The sequence below is a fragment of the Anomaloglossus baeobatrachus genome, chromosome 6 (assembly GCF_048569485.1).
Source record: "Anomaloglossus baeobatrachus isolate aAnoBae1 chromosome 6, aAnoBae1.hap1, whole genome shotgun sequence".
NCBI classification, from domain to species: domain Eukaryota; kingdom Metazoa; phylum Chordata; class Amphibia; order Anura; family Aromobatidae; genus Anomaloglossus; species Anomaloglossus baeobatrachus.
In genome coordinates, this window is record NC_134358.1 from 171,229,628 (window position 1) to 171,247,448 (window position 17,821).

At 42.4% G+C, this 17,821-nt stretch overlaps 1 protein-coding gene across 1 annotated transcript in view; it reads left to right on the forward strand.

The window, feature by feature from the left end:
* SMCHD1 (structural maintenance of chromosomes flexible hinge domain containing 1) overlaps positions 1 to 17,821 on the forward strand; it is a 437,194-nt gene that overhangs the window by 288,012 nt on the left and 131,361 nt on the right. Inside the window, exon 23 of the mRNA XM_075316053.1 lies at positions 16,372 to 16,520. Coding sequence (XP_075172168.1) covers positions 16,372 to 16,520 — 149 coding nt within the window. The remainder of the gene's footprint in view (positions 1 to 16,371; positions 16,521 to 17,821) is intronic.

A 17,821-nucleotide genomic window follows, 5' to 3' on the forward strand; every position in this document is an offset into this window, starting at 1 on the left:
CTGGAGGTTTTGTGAACCACCTCCGCATTTGCTGCATTTTGAAAAGAAGGCAAATGTCAATTCTTTTCAGCGTTTTTGCTACGATTTTTTACCCTAGTTACAGGTGGACTCGCAGATACTCTGGATCGGTGGGTCTAACCAGGTTAATAAACAACCCAGTTAGGCCCGGAATTCATCCAGGGTATCTGGCCAGCACTTAAATGGTAGTGGGGATAGGGGGATTGGAACAGGCGCACTATATTTACCGAATCAATAGCGCTGCGGTATGCTTATGCGGCTCCTCCACTTCCCCACTTATTAAATATTCGCTGCTTTCATCTGTGATTGGTTGCAGTCAGACGCGCCCCCAATATCTGACTGCAACCAATCACAGACCTGGTCTTCTGGTCTAGCGTACAGAGAATGAGTGAGCCGCTCATTCAGCAGTGACCTCACTCAGGCCAATTACAGTCACAGGTATCGCCAGCTGGTCGCCTCGACACAGCCGGAGAACTAAATATTCTTACAGAGAGAAATATTAGAAAAGCTACTCTGCCTCGGAGTAGTCCCCAAAGATTTATATAGCCCCCCACATGTAAAGACTACGGTGATATAAGAAAACACAATACGTAGCTAGAGAACAGATTCAGTAAAGATGAGGCCCAAACTATCTGCATAGGAAAGAGCACTGACTGCAGCCATAAAAAACGTAGTAAATACCAGCATTCCTGATATGGGAAAAATACTGAGCCAACACAGGCTCTCCCCCACTATATCAGTACTCTGATGTTACTGGGATCCAAGAAAAACACTGATGTAAAGGAGGGACTTTGCATGACAAAACACAATACATAGCAGAACATGGAGCAAGGTAGACAAATACTCCCAGCAGGGAATGATCCAACTTCACCAAGAACGCCACACAGGCAAAATAACAAGAAAGTGGAAACCATAAGCAGAGGTACAAAGACCAACTTATCTGTCAGGAGTTCTGGTAGACACAGAAAAAAGGGCTGGTTACAGAATGTACTTAGCACACACAGGGGTGTGCACCGGCATGGAACAGAAGGAAACTACTCAGTTATATAGGCCCAATCCGAATGGCCTAATTGCCAATCCTCCTCAGCTGGCTGGTTCCCATTCAGCAAGTCAACTGCACTACCAGCACTGACCACAAGAGGGAGCCCCAAACTGGAATCTAAATCAAATGTATTCACAATAGCGCGCTCTGTGATCTTCAGATGTAGCAGAGCTGAATCACCGTGGGACCTCTTGTGGATTACGTCGGACCTGCAGGGGTGATTATGGGGTTAATAAAGTGGTGAAAGAGGGGGCTTGTATTTTATTTCAAATAAAGGATTTTTTCGATGTTTATTTCTTTTCACTTATTACAGATTGGTGATGGGGGTGTCTCATAGACGCCTGCCATTACCAATCTAGGGCTTAGTTGCAGCTATGAGCTGCGAATTACCCCTGATATTACCCCGATTGCCACCGCACCAGGGCAATCGGGAAGAGCCGGGTAAAGTGCTGGGATTGTCGCATCTAATGCATGCGACAATCCTGGGCGGCTGCAGGCTGATATTTTTAGGCTGGGTCTCTCCAGCCTGAGAATACCAGCCCCCAGCTGTAGGCTTTTTTGGCTGGGTATCAAATTTGGGGGGGACCGCCCACCTTTTTTTAATTATTATTTATTTAAATAATTAAAAAAAACAGCATGGGGTCCCTCTTATTTTGATACACAGCCAAGATAAGTTTATAGGCTACTGGTATCCAACCATAGAATGATTCAATTCAAAATAAGCAAAAAAAATGGTTCTATAAAAATGTACTTTTAATACTTTCCTTAAAATGAAGTAGGGTTTTTCCCCACTTATAATTTAAAATTGATTAGAACAAAAAGACACTAAATCAAGGTGCTTGAAGAAACCACAAACATTCCTTGTTGCGTCTGTAATGATACACAACACCTTATATCAAATAAATTGAATAAACAGGATTCCACCAAAGAGGATCCAAAGGATCTTATGCAAACTAGATCAAAAGGATGAAAGGTGAATGGATAAATCTCACACTATCTGATGGAAATCACTTGTCAACATAACATGGGAACTGTTAATTCATGATCCGCTATAAAAGCTGCACCTAGAATCATATCAACAGTCCTATTAATAAATGTGGAATAATCTCACCCATCTTGGTGCAGTCCACTGTACTAAGCATGTTTTATCCGAACCAAAGGCGTCTCAGTGGTCCTTAGACTCCGGGCTCACGATCCCTGTTAATGAAATACACGCAATGCCATTCTCCCAATGCGTTTCATACAAAGGTAATCTTCAGGGGAGTAGTATAGACAAGGTACTGGTCCCTATCTCAGTGGACCCAAAACGGCCGGCAGCAGCGGAGCTTCATAACACAGTGTTGGGAGAATGGCATTGCAGCTATTCCATTAACAGGGATCGTGAGCCCGGAGTCTAAGGGACCCCTGAGACGCCTTTTGGTTTGGATAAACGTGCTTAGTACAGTGGACTGCACCACGATGGTTAGATTGTTCCACATCTATTAATAGGACTGTTGATATGATTCTATGTGCAGCTTTTATAGCGGATCATGAATTAACAGTTTACATGTTATATAACCTCCTGATGAAACCGGCAGTGCGGTGAAACGCGCGTCGAGGTTGGAGTAGGTGCAATTTGCGGTGCTGCTGTGGACGCATATTCTGTACAAATGACAACAGGTAATTGGACTGAATTATGGGGCTAAGTAGATAGATGGGGGCAATACTATAGACACATGCCTGCTACTTTAAACTCTTATGGCATGCAAATTATAGTGCCCTTTAATCAATCTATATAGTGTATGTTGACATACCCATATTCCATATAGGGTGTTTATATTTTCATACTAGTATAAAATTCTACAACATTGGTATCCTATACTATACATATGTAGACTACATCCCCATTGGTCCTGTAAACATATGATATGTCCATTTACACTGGCCGTTACTATACGGGCAGATGCAGCTACTGTAGTATTGTGCCACTCCTTATAAGTGCGGCTTGACATCCCTCCCTATATCCCAAAAATGTTATCCTGTGTATGATGAAATTTTTATATGATTTCTGCACGAGCACTTTGTACAAATAAAATTTGATGTTTCAAATATAGAGTACGATTCCTGGATTTTTTATAGGTTGCTAGTTTACATGTTATGTTGACATGTGATTTCCACCAGATATTGTGAGATTTATCCATTCGCCTTTCATCTTTTTGCTCTAGTTTGCATAAGATCCTTTGGATCTTCTTTGGTGTAATCCTGTTTATTCAATTTATGTGATATAAGGTGCTGTGGATCATTCTAGACGCAAAAAGGAATGTTTGTGGTTCTTCAAGCACTTTGATTTAAGGCCGCTTTACACGCTGCGACATCGCTCAAGCGATCTCGTTGGGGTCACGGAATTTGTGACGCACATCCGGTCGCTTTAGCGATGCCGTTGCGTGTGACACCTTTGAGCGATTTTTGCATCGTTGCAAAAACGTGCAAAATCGCTCATCGGTGACATGGGGGTCCATTCTGAAATACCGTTGCTGCAGCAGTAACGAAGTTGTTGTTCCTCGTTCCTGCGGCAGCACACATCGGTACTTGTGACACCGCAGGAACGAGGAACCTCTCCTTACCTGCTGCCCGCAGTGCGGAAGGAAGAAGGTGGGCGGGATGTTCGTCCCGCTCATCTCCGCTTCTATTGGGCGGCGGTTCAGTGATGCAGCTGTGACGCTGAACGAACCGCCCCCTTAGAAAGGAGGCGTTTCGCCGGTCACAGCGACGTCGCAGGGCAGGTAAGTAGTGTGACTGGTCTGGGCGATGTGCGCCACGGGCAGCAATTTGCCCATGTCGCACAACTGATGGGGGCGGGTACCCACGCTAGCGATATCGGTCACGATATCGCAGCTTGTAAAGCAGCCTTTAGTGTTTTTTTGTTCTGATAGATTTTAATTAGAAGTGGGAAAAACCCTACTTAATTTTAAGGAAAGTATTAAAAGTTAATTTCTATAGAACCATGTTTTTTGCTTATTTTGGATACAGCCAAGATAAGCACACAGCCGGGGCTGTAGCCGTGGGCTTTATCTGTGCTGGGTATCATAATATGGGGGGACCCTATGTCATTTTTCTTTCTTTATTTTTTTTTTTTTTTTACTGTACGATAGACCCACAGAACCCAGTGGGTGGGGGGAGAAGCTAATATGCATGAAGCTAATGCGCAACACTGGAAGTAGAAAGATAGCAACAAGAAGAGGAATAAATATCCTCCAAAAATTACCGTAAGTATTACTTACAGCAAAGATGGGCTGCAGTGTGTACATCGCCCAGGCCAAAAACTAATACTCTACCAGGATACAGCTAAACCCCCGTTTAGAGGGCCATTGACTGTAGTCTACTACGTTCGGGTGTCCGTCTGCAGAAAACTTGTTTGTGCAAAAATGGTACAAAACAGAGCACACGCTAACGTAGTGTGCTCCATTACAATCAATGGCCCTGTCGGCGCATGCGTCCGAAACACGTTTTGCAGTGTGGGGGAGGGGCGGTTCGGACGAATGCCCCGGCGGGACCACTGAACGTAAGGCGAAACGCAGTGTGAAAGGGGCCTAAAGTGTCACCAAGGACAGCAGGCAGTATCACCCAGGATAGGATTAGATATCCAACTCAGGAGACAGTATCACACAGGATAGTATTAGATACACAGCTCTGTAGACAGTATAACACAGGATAGGATTGGATACACGGCTCAGCAGACAGTATCTCACAGGATAGGATTAGATGCACAGCTCAACAGACAGTATCACATAGGAGCGGATTAGATTTGACTCGCCCGCCCCAGGGCCTTAGGTGACTCTGTGTTGAGCCGGACTAGTCCGGGGTAGTCAGCGGTGGCGGGGCCCGGCTCCGTGACCCTGGCGGAGTCTATTAAATGGGGCTGATAGGGAAGGTGATGATATGAGTTGTAGTTTATTAAAATTCGTGACCCCACCTGTGGTAATTTGCGGCTATGGAGCTGCAGCTGCTGGGAGGGACCTCCGGGGGTTGATGTTATGGCAGCTGAGGTGTTTCTTGCTCTCCACAGGTAGAGCGGGTACCCCGGGGCAACCTTTGGTACTTGGTAAAGTCTATGATGTTTGCTGATGAGGTGCAGAATCAAGCAGACGACACAGGGCTTGCAGTCAAGATGGTTTTACTCACTGTTAGTCTCACAGTTGCGCTGACCGGTTACCCGTGGTATGCCGTGGGCCTCCGTCGATCCCGGATAGGTCAAGGGTCAGTACCGGTGCACCCCTCTGTGTCCTTTCTCTGGCTGTCTCTCAGCGCTCAACTGTATTGGATTGTCTTGCGCCTCCACCACAGGGGCTGTACAAAGGCGGCTGACCTCAGTCGTATTTTGCCCTCCTTCACCGGTGGTCTGTGGCGGGTTGTGGCCTTGGGCGCTTGCAGCGATCTCCCAAGCCTTCGGTTTTACTTTAAAGGAATGTCTTTCTTCCCTCAGTCTAGGGACCGTCTTGATTTTGCAGCCGGATCCCTCCACCCGAGCTTCTAGTGTAACAGGTCACGGGACAATTGCCCTTCCGTGACCCTGGAATCCCTTCTTTCGGTGTCACCTGGGTCTAGCAAGACCCCAGGATCTCCACCAGGAACCTCTTCCTTTCCTTTCCTTCTGGAACTGACTGACTTGTTTCTCTACTCACTCTCCCTGACTCCTCCCACACTCCCCCTGGCTAAGCCCGACCCACACCATTGAGACCAGAGTATGGGACTTACGGCCCCATGACCGGTTCATCAATGGGGTTCACTGCCACTATCCCTGACCCGGAGTATGCCTACCAATTGGTGTGTGCAAGTTTTGTCTGTGAACTGGTAATGACCCTATTCCTACCCTGTATGGGATACCACACCTCTGGCTGAGGTGCAATATCTCTGTGGCGACGGAAGCCTCAGGGACGCCACAGATACACGGTTCAGCAGACTATCATACATGATCAAATTAAATATACAGCTCAGCAGACAGTATCACACAGGACAGGATTAGATACAGTCATATGAAAAAGTTTGGGCACCCCTATTAATGTTAACCTTTTTTCTTTATAACAATTTTGTTTTTTGCAACAGCTATTTCAGTTTCATATATCTAATAAATGATGGACTCCGTAATATTTCTGGATTGAAATGAGGTTTATTGTACTAACAGAAAAATGCAATCTGAATTTAAACAAAATTTGACAGGTGCATAAGTATGGGCACCCTTATCAATTTCTTGATTTTGAACACTCCTAACTACTTTTTACTGACTTACTGAAGCACTAAATTGGTTTTGTAACCTCATTGAGCTTTGAACTTCATAGGCAGGTGTATTCAATCATGAGAAAAGGTATTTAAGGTGGCCACTTGAAAGTTGTTCTCCTATTTGAATCTCCTATGAAGAGTGGCATCATGGGCTCCTCAAAACAACTCTCAAATTATCTGAAAACAAAGATTATTCGACATAGTTGTTCAGGGGAAGGATACAAAAAATTGTCTCAGAGATTTAAACTGTCAGTTTCCACTGTGAGGAGCATAGTAAGGAAATGGAAGAACACAGGTACAGTTCTTGTTAAGTATAATGCAGCCACTGGTGTGGTATATAAATTAGAAGGACCTGAAATACAGCAATAATACCTAAAATATAACTTTTATTCGTTCCTCTAAAAATAGGGAAGGATCACCTTGCCTATGTATAAAAAAATCAACTTAGGGCTTATATCAATTGCTAAGGTCCTCCATGATAAAATGGGGGGACCAGCAAACTCTGTGAATATACAAAAACACCTTAATAACAATTGGTGCTGGCAGATATAAATATTCAACCGAAATGGTTGAGGTTTCACACACCTGCTCCCTCAGACCCTTATCACAAAACGGCAGTAGTGTTATTTGCATCCATAAATAACCTCCAGTTGCTAATAGGAGGTAGTTCTATTAGTGACCATATTACCCACAGGCATTCGGTCACAAAGACAATATTCCTCACATCCGGTTGGAAAAAACCAATATCCAGGAATACAGATATTCACGTTGTTAACCTGGTATTGTCTGAAAGGGAACAATCTCACCCAAATCCTGGTGTCTTGTTTCCCAGATGATCAGTTTGTCCTCATATTCGGCGTTGTCCAAAAGACCCTCATCACACAGGTCTAGGACCCCTTATGAATGGACTCACTGTCCTCTCCCAGAGTCTCCTTCTCCCTTCTCCCGACGCGTTTCTTATACACCATTCATCAGGGGAGCATTAAGGAGTTAACCTATACTGGGTTAATCTAGAATAAATGAGAATATGGGAAGAATAAGAGGGGCTCACAATAGCAACCCCCAAAGACCACTCACTACATAGAGGAAACATGGAGAAATAAGCGACTTATCAGACGGTGACAGCGCCAATCTTATCAGCTGTACACCGCTGACCAGCATAAGCACCTTTTAAATGATCGCTACTTTCCTGCCGGCGTCTGACGTCACATCCGCGATTGCGCTCACCGCTTCCGTATACTACGGTGGAGCGCATCAGTGGAACGCAGGTCCCACAGGAAGTGACGTCGGACCACATCCGGCGCACTCAAAATACTACATTAGTAATACAAGAGTAGGACGCTACAGCGCCCGCTCTAAGTAACGTATGTGATGATAATACATTTGGCCTTTCATGATCTGGAAAGTCCGCGTCACGGACTAGGCGCACGCGCAGTAATGTACCATGGGATGCGCTGTTTGGATCAGGTGAGGGGGCGGGCCGCCGGGCGCTGTAGCGTCCTACTCTTGTATTACTAATGTAGTATTTTGAGTGCGCCGGATGTGGTCCGACGTCACTTCCTATGGGACCTGCGTTCCACTGATACGCTCCACCGTTGTATACGGAAGCGGTGAGCGCAATCGCGGATGTGACGTCAGACGCCGGCAGGAAAGTAGCGATCATTTAAAAGGTGCTTATGCTGGTCAGCGGTGTACAGATGATAAGATTGGCGCTGTCACCGTCTGGTAAGTCGCTTATTTCTCCATGTTTCCTCTATGTAGTGAGGGGTCTTTGGGGGTTGCTATTGTGAGCCCCTCTTATTCTTCCAATATTCTCATTTATTCTAGATTAACCCAGTATAGGTTAACTCCTTAATGCTCCCCTGATGAATGGTGTATAAGAAACGCGTCGGGAGAAGGAGACTCTGGGAGAGGACAGTGAGTCCATTCATAAGGGGTCCTAGACCTGTGTGATGAGGGTCTTTTGGACAACGCCGAATATGAGGACAAACTGATCATCTGGGAAACAAGACACCAGGATTTGGGTGAGATTGTTCCCTTTCAGACAATACCAGGTTAACAACGTGAATATCTGTATTCCTGGATATTGTTTTTTTCCAACCGGATGTGAGGAATATTGTCTTTGTGACCGAATGCCTGTGGGTAATATGGTCACTAATAGAACTACCTCCTATTAGCAACTGGAGGTTATTTATGGATGCAAATAACACTACTGCCGTTTTGTGATAAGGGTCTGAGGGAGCAGGTGTGTGAAACCTCAACCATTTCGGTTGAATATTTATATCTGCCAGCACCAATTGTTATTAAGGTGTTTTTGTATATTCACAGGGTTTGCTGGTCCCCCCATTTTATCATGGAGGACCTTAGCAATTGATATAAGCCCTAAGTTGATTTTTTTATACATAGGCAAGGTGATCCTTCCCTATTTTTAGAGGAACGAATACAAGTTATATTTTAGGTATTATTGCTGTATTCACAGTTCTTGTTAAGCCCAGAAGTGGCAGGCCAAGAAAAATATCAGAAAGGCAGAGAAGACGAATGGTGAGAACAGTCAAGGACAATCCACAGACCACCTCCAAAGACCTGCAACATCATCTTGCTGCGGATGGTGTCACTGTGGATCGGTCAACAATACAGCGAACTTTGCACAAGGAGAAGCTGTATGGGAGAGTGATGTGAAAGAAGCCGTTTCTGCAAGCACGCGACAAAGAGTCGCCTGAGGTATGCAAAAGCACATTTGGACAAGCCAGTTACATTTTGGAAGAAGGTCCTGTGGACTGATGAAACAAAGATTGAGTTGTTTGGTCATACAAAAAGGCGTTATGCATGTAGACAAAAAAACACGGCATTCCAAGAAAAGCACTTGCTACCCACAGTAAAATTTGGTAGCTTTGGTATCATGCTTTGGGGCTGTGTGGCCAATGCCGGTACCGGGAATCTTGTTAAAGTTGAGGGTCGCATGTATTCAGCTCAGTATTTGCAGATTCTTGACAATAATGTGCAAGAATCAGTGACGAAGTTGAAGTTACGCAGGGGATGGATATTTCAGCAACACATTGATCCAAAACATCGCTCCAAATCTACTCAGGCATTCATGCAGAGGAACAATTACAAAGTTCTGGAATGGCCATCCCAGTCCCCAGACCTGAATATCATTGAACATCTGTGGGATGACTTGAAGCGGGCTGTCCATGCTCGGCGACCATCAAACTTAACTGAACTGGAATTGTTTTGTAAACAGGAATGGTCAAAAATACCTTCATCCATGATCCAGGAACTCATTAAAAGCTACAGGAAGCAACTAGAGCATGGAAAGGGAAAAAAGATTCAGCTCACCTGCCAGCCAAACTGCTCAAATCCTTAGGGTGCAGGGGTCCGCTGGTAGGTCCACGCCAGCATGGGATAAGCAGCAGCAAAAATGGAAGTGAAGGATCCAGCACAAATTCCTTATTGATAAAAAGTTTTTCTTATTCTTTATTGAAGTATTAAAAACAAAAACAAAAAGGAGACCGAAGACTGGAAACATACATTAAAGCATGGGTGCTCTTAACGCGTTTCGGACTTTAAATAAAAACAAACTAAGTCCTTAGTCATAAGTGACCCATACTGTGCAGAGTACTGCTCTTATAGACTGACTAACAAGATCTGAGTTAGTGGTGGAACAGAAATGCAGTAATTAGTTAACAAAAGGGTGTAATTGAGTTAAGCTAATTGAAAGGCAGTGAGTGAACCATGGGGAATGCAAGGTATATACCGTGGCGATGTTGAAGTATTTCAGACATGCACAAAAGTCCACATAAGACAAATCCATGAATGCATACATATAAACCTGCACATGTATAAAAACATATTTTTATAATTTTTATAAAGACTATATGAAAAAGATATATAAAGAAAGAAAAATACATATACATATATATATACACACACACATGCATTTAAGCGAACCCAACCATTTCATCTAGAAAAATACAGTTCACTGGAGGATGGTTTTAAGGAATTTATTCTTATGGTAACTGGTTTTCTCTTAAGGCACAACTATTTTCAATTTAATGGCACCTATTACCTTCAAATTTCGGGATGCCCTATGGGTGCCAGTTTTTCATGTGCCTTAGCCAACATCTATATGGCATATTGGGAGGAGCAATACATTCACATTGACAGTAACCCTTTTTTGGATAAAATTTCCTGGTACGCCAGATATATAGACGACCAGTTATTAATATGTAATATTCATGATCAAGGTACTGTACAAGAATTTTCTAACTCATTAAATGCTTACCTCAATAATAACAACTTAAATTTGAGGTTTACAGTGAACGTCTATATGCAACAAGCTCCTTTTTTGGATATTTTATTATCTGGTAATCCCATCACTGGTACCATCGAATCTGTCCTATATAGGAAACCTATTATTGGCAACGCATCCCTCCACGCGAACAGTTGTCATATGCCCCACACATTACAGAACTTACCTGTGGGAGAACTTTTACGTGCGAAGAGACTATGTTCCTCTGAATCATCCTATTCTAGTGAAGCTGTCCGTATTAAAAATAGATTAGGGAGGAGGGACTATTCCAAGCACACCATAAATAGAGCATCCTCCATTGTGGAGAATAAAACCCGTGCCAGTTTACTTCTTGACACTGATAAATCAGCCGGACGTATGGAGAGAATCACTTTCTCTACTCCTTATAGTGTAGATTTTTTTCCGGATTAAAGTGGTTATTCTTCGTTTCCTCCCCCTTCTTCAGCAAGATAGGATATTGAATTCCATTCTCTCGCAAGGTGTTAATATAGTAGCTAAGAGAGCCTGTACTGTAGGTAATATGGTTGCACCAAGTATGAAGTATGTACACAACCCAGAAGTCAAATTCACATAAGAACTGGCTTAGTGTTTCAGGCTCGTTCAAATGTGGTTCGAGTCGATGTGGCCTATGTAAATTCATGCATACGACCAAAATTGTTACTGGTACCAACAATAGGGAATACAAGATCAAGACCTTCATTAATTGTTCGTCGACACATATTATATATAAAGCCATGTGTACTACCTGCAACAAGAGTTATATTGGGTGTACCTCCAGACCCCTGAGAATTAGAATGTCAGAACATACACGGGTTCCCCAGTCTCAGGACACAGCCTTCTCCTGTACGCTTCCATCACAGAAACGCTCTTTGTCTGGTCTCACCAAACATTTTGTAGACCACCATTCTGCTGATTTTTCTTCTCTCGTAGTTACAGGCATCGAATATGTCCCCAGGCCTCTTCGGGGAGGAGATTGGTTCCAGGCACTATCATATGCAGAAGCAGGTTGGATCCTCAGACTCAATACTAGGTACCCTGAGGGTCTTAATTATCGTTCAGACCTGCGTTATATTTTTTGATTACTGCCAACGTGAATGAACAGAACTCGTCCCGTCCACAACCCCCCCCCCCCCCCTTCCCTTTGGTAGTAGTCACTTGTTCATTTATATGTACATATTTTTCCACAGCCATTATAAATCCTTATTAGACCCATACCTCCATGTTGGCGGCTAGTGTTCACATAGTTATACACACACACACACATATATATATGCATATATATACTGTGTATGAGCAGACTTATATGTCTTTGTAGTAGGTTCATTTCATTTTATTTATAGGAATATCCATGTTTACATCTCAATGGTTGATCGAATTGTATATTTTATATCATAGGATATGTGTATATATATATATATATATATATATATATAAAATAATAATTATTTTTTTTTTCTATATATATATATATTTTTTTCATATTTTTCACATTTCACATTTTTTATTTATGATAGAGATCATGCAGGCATACACCTATTTTATTTATCCATTTTATGGTATTTATTATATTTATTATATTTAAGGATCTTAGTCAATCTTGTAGATGTATAGATGTTATAATGAAATATATAGGGACTTAATTTAGAATGAACTGGGTGTCACAGCATGCATCATCTCGATCATATTTATTTATACATTTATAGTATTGCTGTGTGACTTTATTTATGTCATATATGTCTATGTTCTTTCTTTATATATCTTTTTCATATAGTCTTTATAAAAGTTATAAAAATGTTTTTATACATGTGCAGGTTTATATGTATGCATTCATGGATTTGTCTTGTAATGTGTACTTTTGTGCATGTCTGAAATACTTCAACATCGCCACGGTATATACCTTGCATTCCCCATGGTTCACTCACTGCCTTTCAATTAGCTTAACTCAATTACACCCTTTTGTTAACTAATTACTGCATTTCTGTTCCACCACTAAAGGTACCGTCACACATAGCGAGATCGCAGCTGAGTCACCGTTTGGTGACGCAGTAGCGATCCCGTTAGCGATCTCGTTATGTGTGACACCTACCAGCGATCAGGCCCCTGCTGTGAGGTCGCCGGTCATTGCAGAATGGTCCAGGCCATTTTCTTCAAAGGCGATGTCCTGCTGGGCAGGACACATCGCTGTGTTTGACACTGTGTAACAGGATCACAGTGACTGCTGAGATCGTTATACAGGTCGCTACTGCGATCTGTATTGTTCTGCATCGCTGGTACGATCTCACTGTGTGACATCTCACCTGCGATCTCCCAGCGACTTACCGGCGATCCCTATCAGGTCGCATCGTTTTCGGGATCGCAGGTAAGTCATTATGTGTGAAGGTACCTTAACTCAGATCTTGTTAGTCAGTCTATAAGAGCAGTACTCTGCACAGTATGGGTCACTTACGACTAAGGACTTAGTTTGTTTTTATTTAAAGTCCGAAACGCGTTAAGAGCACCCATGCTTTAATGTATGTTTCCAGTCTTCGGTCTCCTTTTTGTTTTTGTTTTTAATACTTCAATAAAGAATAAGAAAAACTTTTTATCAATAAGGAATTTGTGCTGGATCCTTCATTTCCATTTTTGAGGAAGCAACTAGAAGCTGTGATTTTTGCAAAAGGAGAATCTACAAAATATTAATGTCACTTTTATGTTGAGGTGCCCATACTTATGCACCTGTCATATTTTGTTTAAATGCAGATTGGACATTTTCTGTTAGTACAATAAACCTCATTTCAATCCAGAAATATTACTGAGTCCATCATTTATTAGATATATGAAACTGAAATAGCTGTTGCAAAAACCCAATTTGTTATAAAGAAAAAAGGTTAACATTAATAGGGGTGCCCAAACTTTTTCATATGACTGTACATGGCTCAGCAGACAGTATCACATAGAAGAGAATTAGATACACGGCTCAGCAGAATTTATCATACATGATAGGATTAGATACACAACTCAGCAGACAGTATCTGCACAGCAGGGACATATGGACAGCTGGGACGTATGGTCCATGGATCACACAGGATGTGGCTTGGCATTTAAATTTTAAAATTCAAAAGATGCATGAGTGACAGCCGGACTGGCACTACAGACAAAAGCCAACTTGGAGAGCCTACTTGGAGTTTCCACATTTCCAAAACTTAAGGTTCGGCAACAGGAAAAGTGGCAACAATTGCCACACATTACAAATAGGCTGGTTGGCGTTCTGTTACGCAGGCGCAAACAAGTCTAATTGGGGTGACAATTTTTTAGCCTGTTCAATATCACATTTTCAGCAGGCACAACTAACAATGCCCCTCAATGGTTTTCACTGCGGAATTTGGAGCATGCAGTTAAATTTGCCAAGAACAACTTTTTAGCCAGATGCCTAGAAAATTTATATCAGGTCAGGCACTGCTAACTAGCAGTACCTACAGTACCTATAAATGTGTTTGCATGATTTTGAGCATGCAATTATAATTGCGAAAAACCACTTTTAAGATACTTCCCTAGCAACTTTTTAGGCCAGGTATTGCTAACTAGAAATACCTATAAATGTGTTTGCATACTTTTGAGCAGGTAGAAATATGTAGCAGTACCTATTTAGATACTTCACTGGCAACTCTTTAGCAGGCACTGCAAGTACCAATATCTATTTCTATCATGAAATGTGCGGATTTGTGGTACACACCTATCCGTACACTGGACGTTCCTATTCAAAACTATCGTTTTCCTATCTATCTAAACTACCTAGCATATTTCCCCTAGCTAACCGAAATGTCTAGCAGGTACTGTGGCAGAGCCTTCCTTAACGTTTCACATTCACAGATTGGTGCTGATGCAACATGTCCGCAATTTATATGCACCCGGACGTGAGTTAGGCAGTCAATCACAGAAGTCCTCATTTTTGAACTTTGTGGATGTTTGCTGCTCCATGATTGGCTGCAGGAACATACAGAAATAAAGTTGAGAAAAAAGAAAATATGGTGCCACGTGCCAAAAGGATTTTCCCGAGTCCCCTCCCTCTCCACTGATTTTACACATCACCCCCTATTCATCAGACAACACCAGAATCCTATGCAAAAGCAGAAAATGTTATCACAAAAGCAGTTTTGGAAACACTGACGCATTATCTAAATGGACGGTACAAAAGACTATGCGGTGGCATTTGGAGGCCCACATATGCTGCAGTGAAGCGGTGACTACCTACAACAGCATAGTACAAAATTGGACATGATTGTTTTGTCTTTTTTAAGATGCCATTAGCTTTGTAATAATATGTAAGGATTAAAACTGTTTTCTCCATTAAATGTATTCGAATTGTCAAGCAAGGACACACTCTGTGATACAATATACCGTATTTTTCGCTTTATAAGACGCACCTTTTCCCCCCAAAAATTGTGGGGAAAATAGGTGTGCGTCTTACAAAGTGAATGTAACTTACCGGGCAACAATGCGGTGGTGGGGTCAGTCACAGGAGGCTGGTGCTGGTGCTGCCACTGTCGCTGGAGCGATGCTGACATTGCTGTGGGCCGGGTTTCGGTGTTATGGTGGCGCGATGAGGGCGCCATGGACCCACTGGCAATCGGGAGTGGAGACAGCCGCCATGGATCCCCCGGCAATCGGCTGCGGAGGCGGCCGCCATTGATCTTCCGGAAAATGGCTGCAGCAGCGGTCACCATAGCCGAAATGTTTATCTGCGCCTGCGCTGCCTCCAACGCGACTTCCGGAAAACGACTGTGGAGGTGACGCAGGCGCAGATGGAGATCTCAGAGAAGCGAGATCTCCATCTGCGCATGCGCCGCCTTACATAGCCATTTTCTTGAAGTCCATCGCGTCGGAGGCTGCGCAGGCGCAGATAGAGATCGCGGCTCTTGAAGATCGCAATCTGCGCATGCGCGGGCTCCATTTTAGATCTCCGCAGCAGGCGGAGACTATCATAAGAAAGAGGAGAGAGAGAACAACGATTCTCCTCCTCTTCAGGGCTGGATGCTCATTGGTGGAGACAACTGCTGCAGAGCTGCCTCCACCAATCAGTGATCTGAGCATCAGCCACAAATGTTGTCAGTTGAACGAAGGGTCCTAATAGGTGAGGAAAAACACTGAAGGGGAACACAACCCCCATCATCAGCCTTCAGAATATACCATATCAATCGGTGTATTCTGAAGGATGATGGGGGCTGTAGTCATATTTAGTGTTAACACTCCAGGGAGGGACTAATGTAGTGGCCAAAGTGTAAATGTGACTACAATCCCCTCTCATCTTTCAGAATACAGCCATGTATGGCATACAGTACATGGGTGTATTCCTAAGGATGAGGGGGGTGGTAGTCCCAGATCCCCATAAAAGTGAATCATCCACAGGTCCCCCACAGCAGTGCATCATCCACAGATCCCCCCATAACAGACCCTCATCTACAGGTCCCTCATAATAGTGCGTCATCCACAGGTCCCCCATAGCAGTGCGTTATCCACAGGTCCCCCACAGCAGTGCATCATCCACAGGTCCCCCATAACAGACCCTCCTGTTGAGTCTAAATTGTTAAAATAATATTTTTTTAATTTTATTAAAATGTTTTAGCACACTATTTGGCTCAATTTTTTTTTTATTTTCCTCCTCTAAAACCTAGGTGTGTCTTATAATCAGATGCGTCTTATAAAGCGAAAAATACGGTACTTTGCTTTAAAGGGAATAATAGTGCTTTCTGGCTTCATTTGTCAACAGGTTAATTGGACCCCAAATACTTGCATTAAGAATCTGCGGAATGCAATGTTACCAGATGTTGAAGTGCCAACTTCAATTGCTAGCAGTCAGTATTGCCAAGTGACACTTCATGACGACACTGTATCTTTGGAAAGTGCATTCACTGTGAGGTATGTTTTACATTTTTAATATATTTTTATTACTGTAAATATTTCTACTGTAGATGTGTGGCTTACTCCCTTTATGTCATCCTAACTTTACTACATTAGGTCGTGCTATGCATTGTTTAAACTAACATTTTGGAAGGAATTTTCTGGCATATATTAAAATTTTGTGATTTACATATGACTAGCATAACAATCACCAGTCTTGATGAATCCTTTCCTTTGTTTTGTGCAAAGGGTAAAGCGCTGTTTTCTCCGAAAGCAGTAATTGACAAGATTGTGAAAGCAATTATACTTATAGGAAGGTATACAAGAAGATGTCCATTTACCAGTGCCTGTCTAGAATTAAGTCTGCTGCCAAATTGTTCATACCCACAAGGTGTAGGATCAATTAAGAGAAAAGTTCCAATTTTTCCAGTGAGGTAGAAATGTAAGAAACTATTGCTCTGTAGCTGTGTCAATAATGTGAAAAGAGGTGTATTAGTCCTCCTTCCCACCCTTCTTCAGGATATACTGTAATTCTGTATAGAGATATTTGGACAGTGACCACATTTTTGTTATTTGTGCTCTGCATGCCACGATTTTCTTTATTTAACCCCTTTAACAACCGCTGATGCGCATTTAAACGTCAGTTGTTAAGAGTCCTTCTTCTTATTGTGAATAATTGTAGAGCGCCCCCATGGCTGAAAATGGCACGTCTGACAACTGTAAATGACAGCTGCCATCAGCCACAACCAATTTTGGAACCGATCGGAGTAGATTAACCCCTTAAATACCACTGATTCACATAAAAACGATCAAAAGGGAGTAGCCCGAAAATATAAATCACAGAAAAAATACTCCTAAATTTTTATTTAAACTTTTATTGAATATCAATATATTGAAAACGTGAAGTGAGGGGGTGTTCAAAAATATAAAATACCCTAAGGGTCTAAAGTACAATAAAAAATGCAGTCTAGTGGACTAGCCAGCGGTATATCCCGACAAAAGGTGGGAAATGCTTATATCGCTCCACCAGTCAACTTTACAAATGATGATACATCTATTATTTAACATTCATTGCAGAAACATTTTTAATAACCACTTATTATCATCCAGATCCAATAATTAACCATGCATTGAAAAAGAGACTTATATAGATTGTAAATTTATAGATAGATTTGGCATATATCTCTCAAATACAGAAACTTGAACTATATGTATTATTTGTAGGACAATGTAAAAAAATAAACCAGAGTACTGTAGTGAGATAAATTAAACATACAGTATTCTTTTCATGTTGAAAAAAGCATAAACAATTTAGCCCC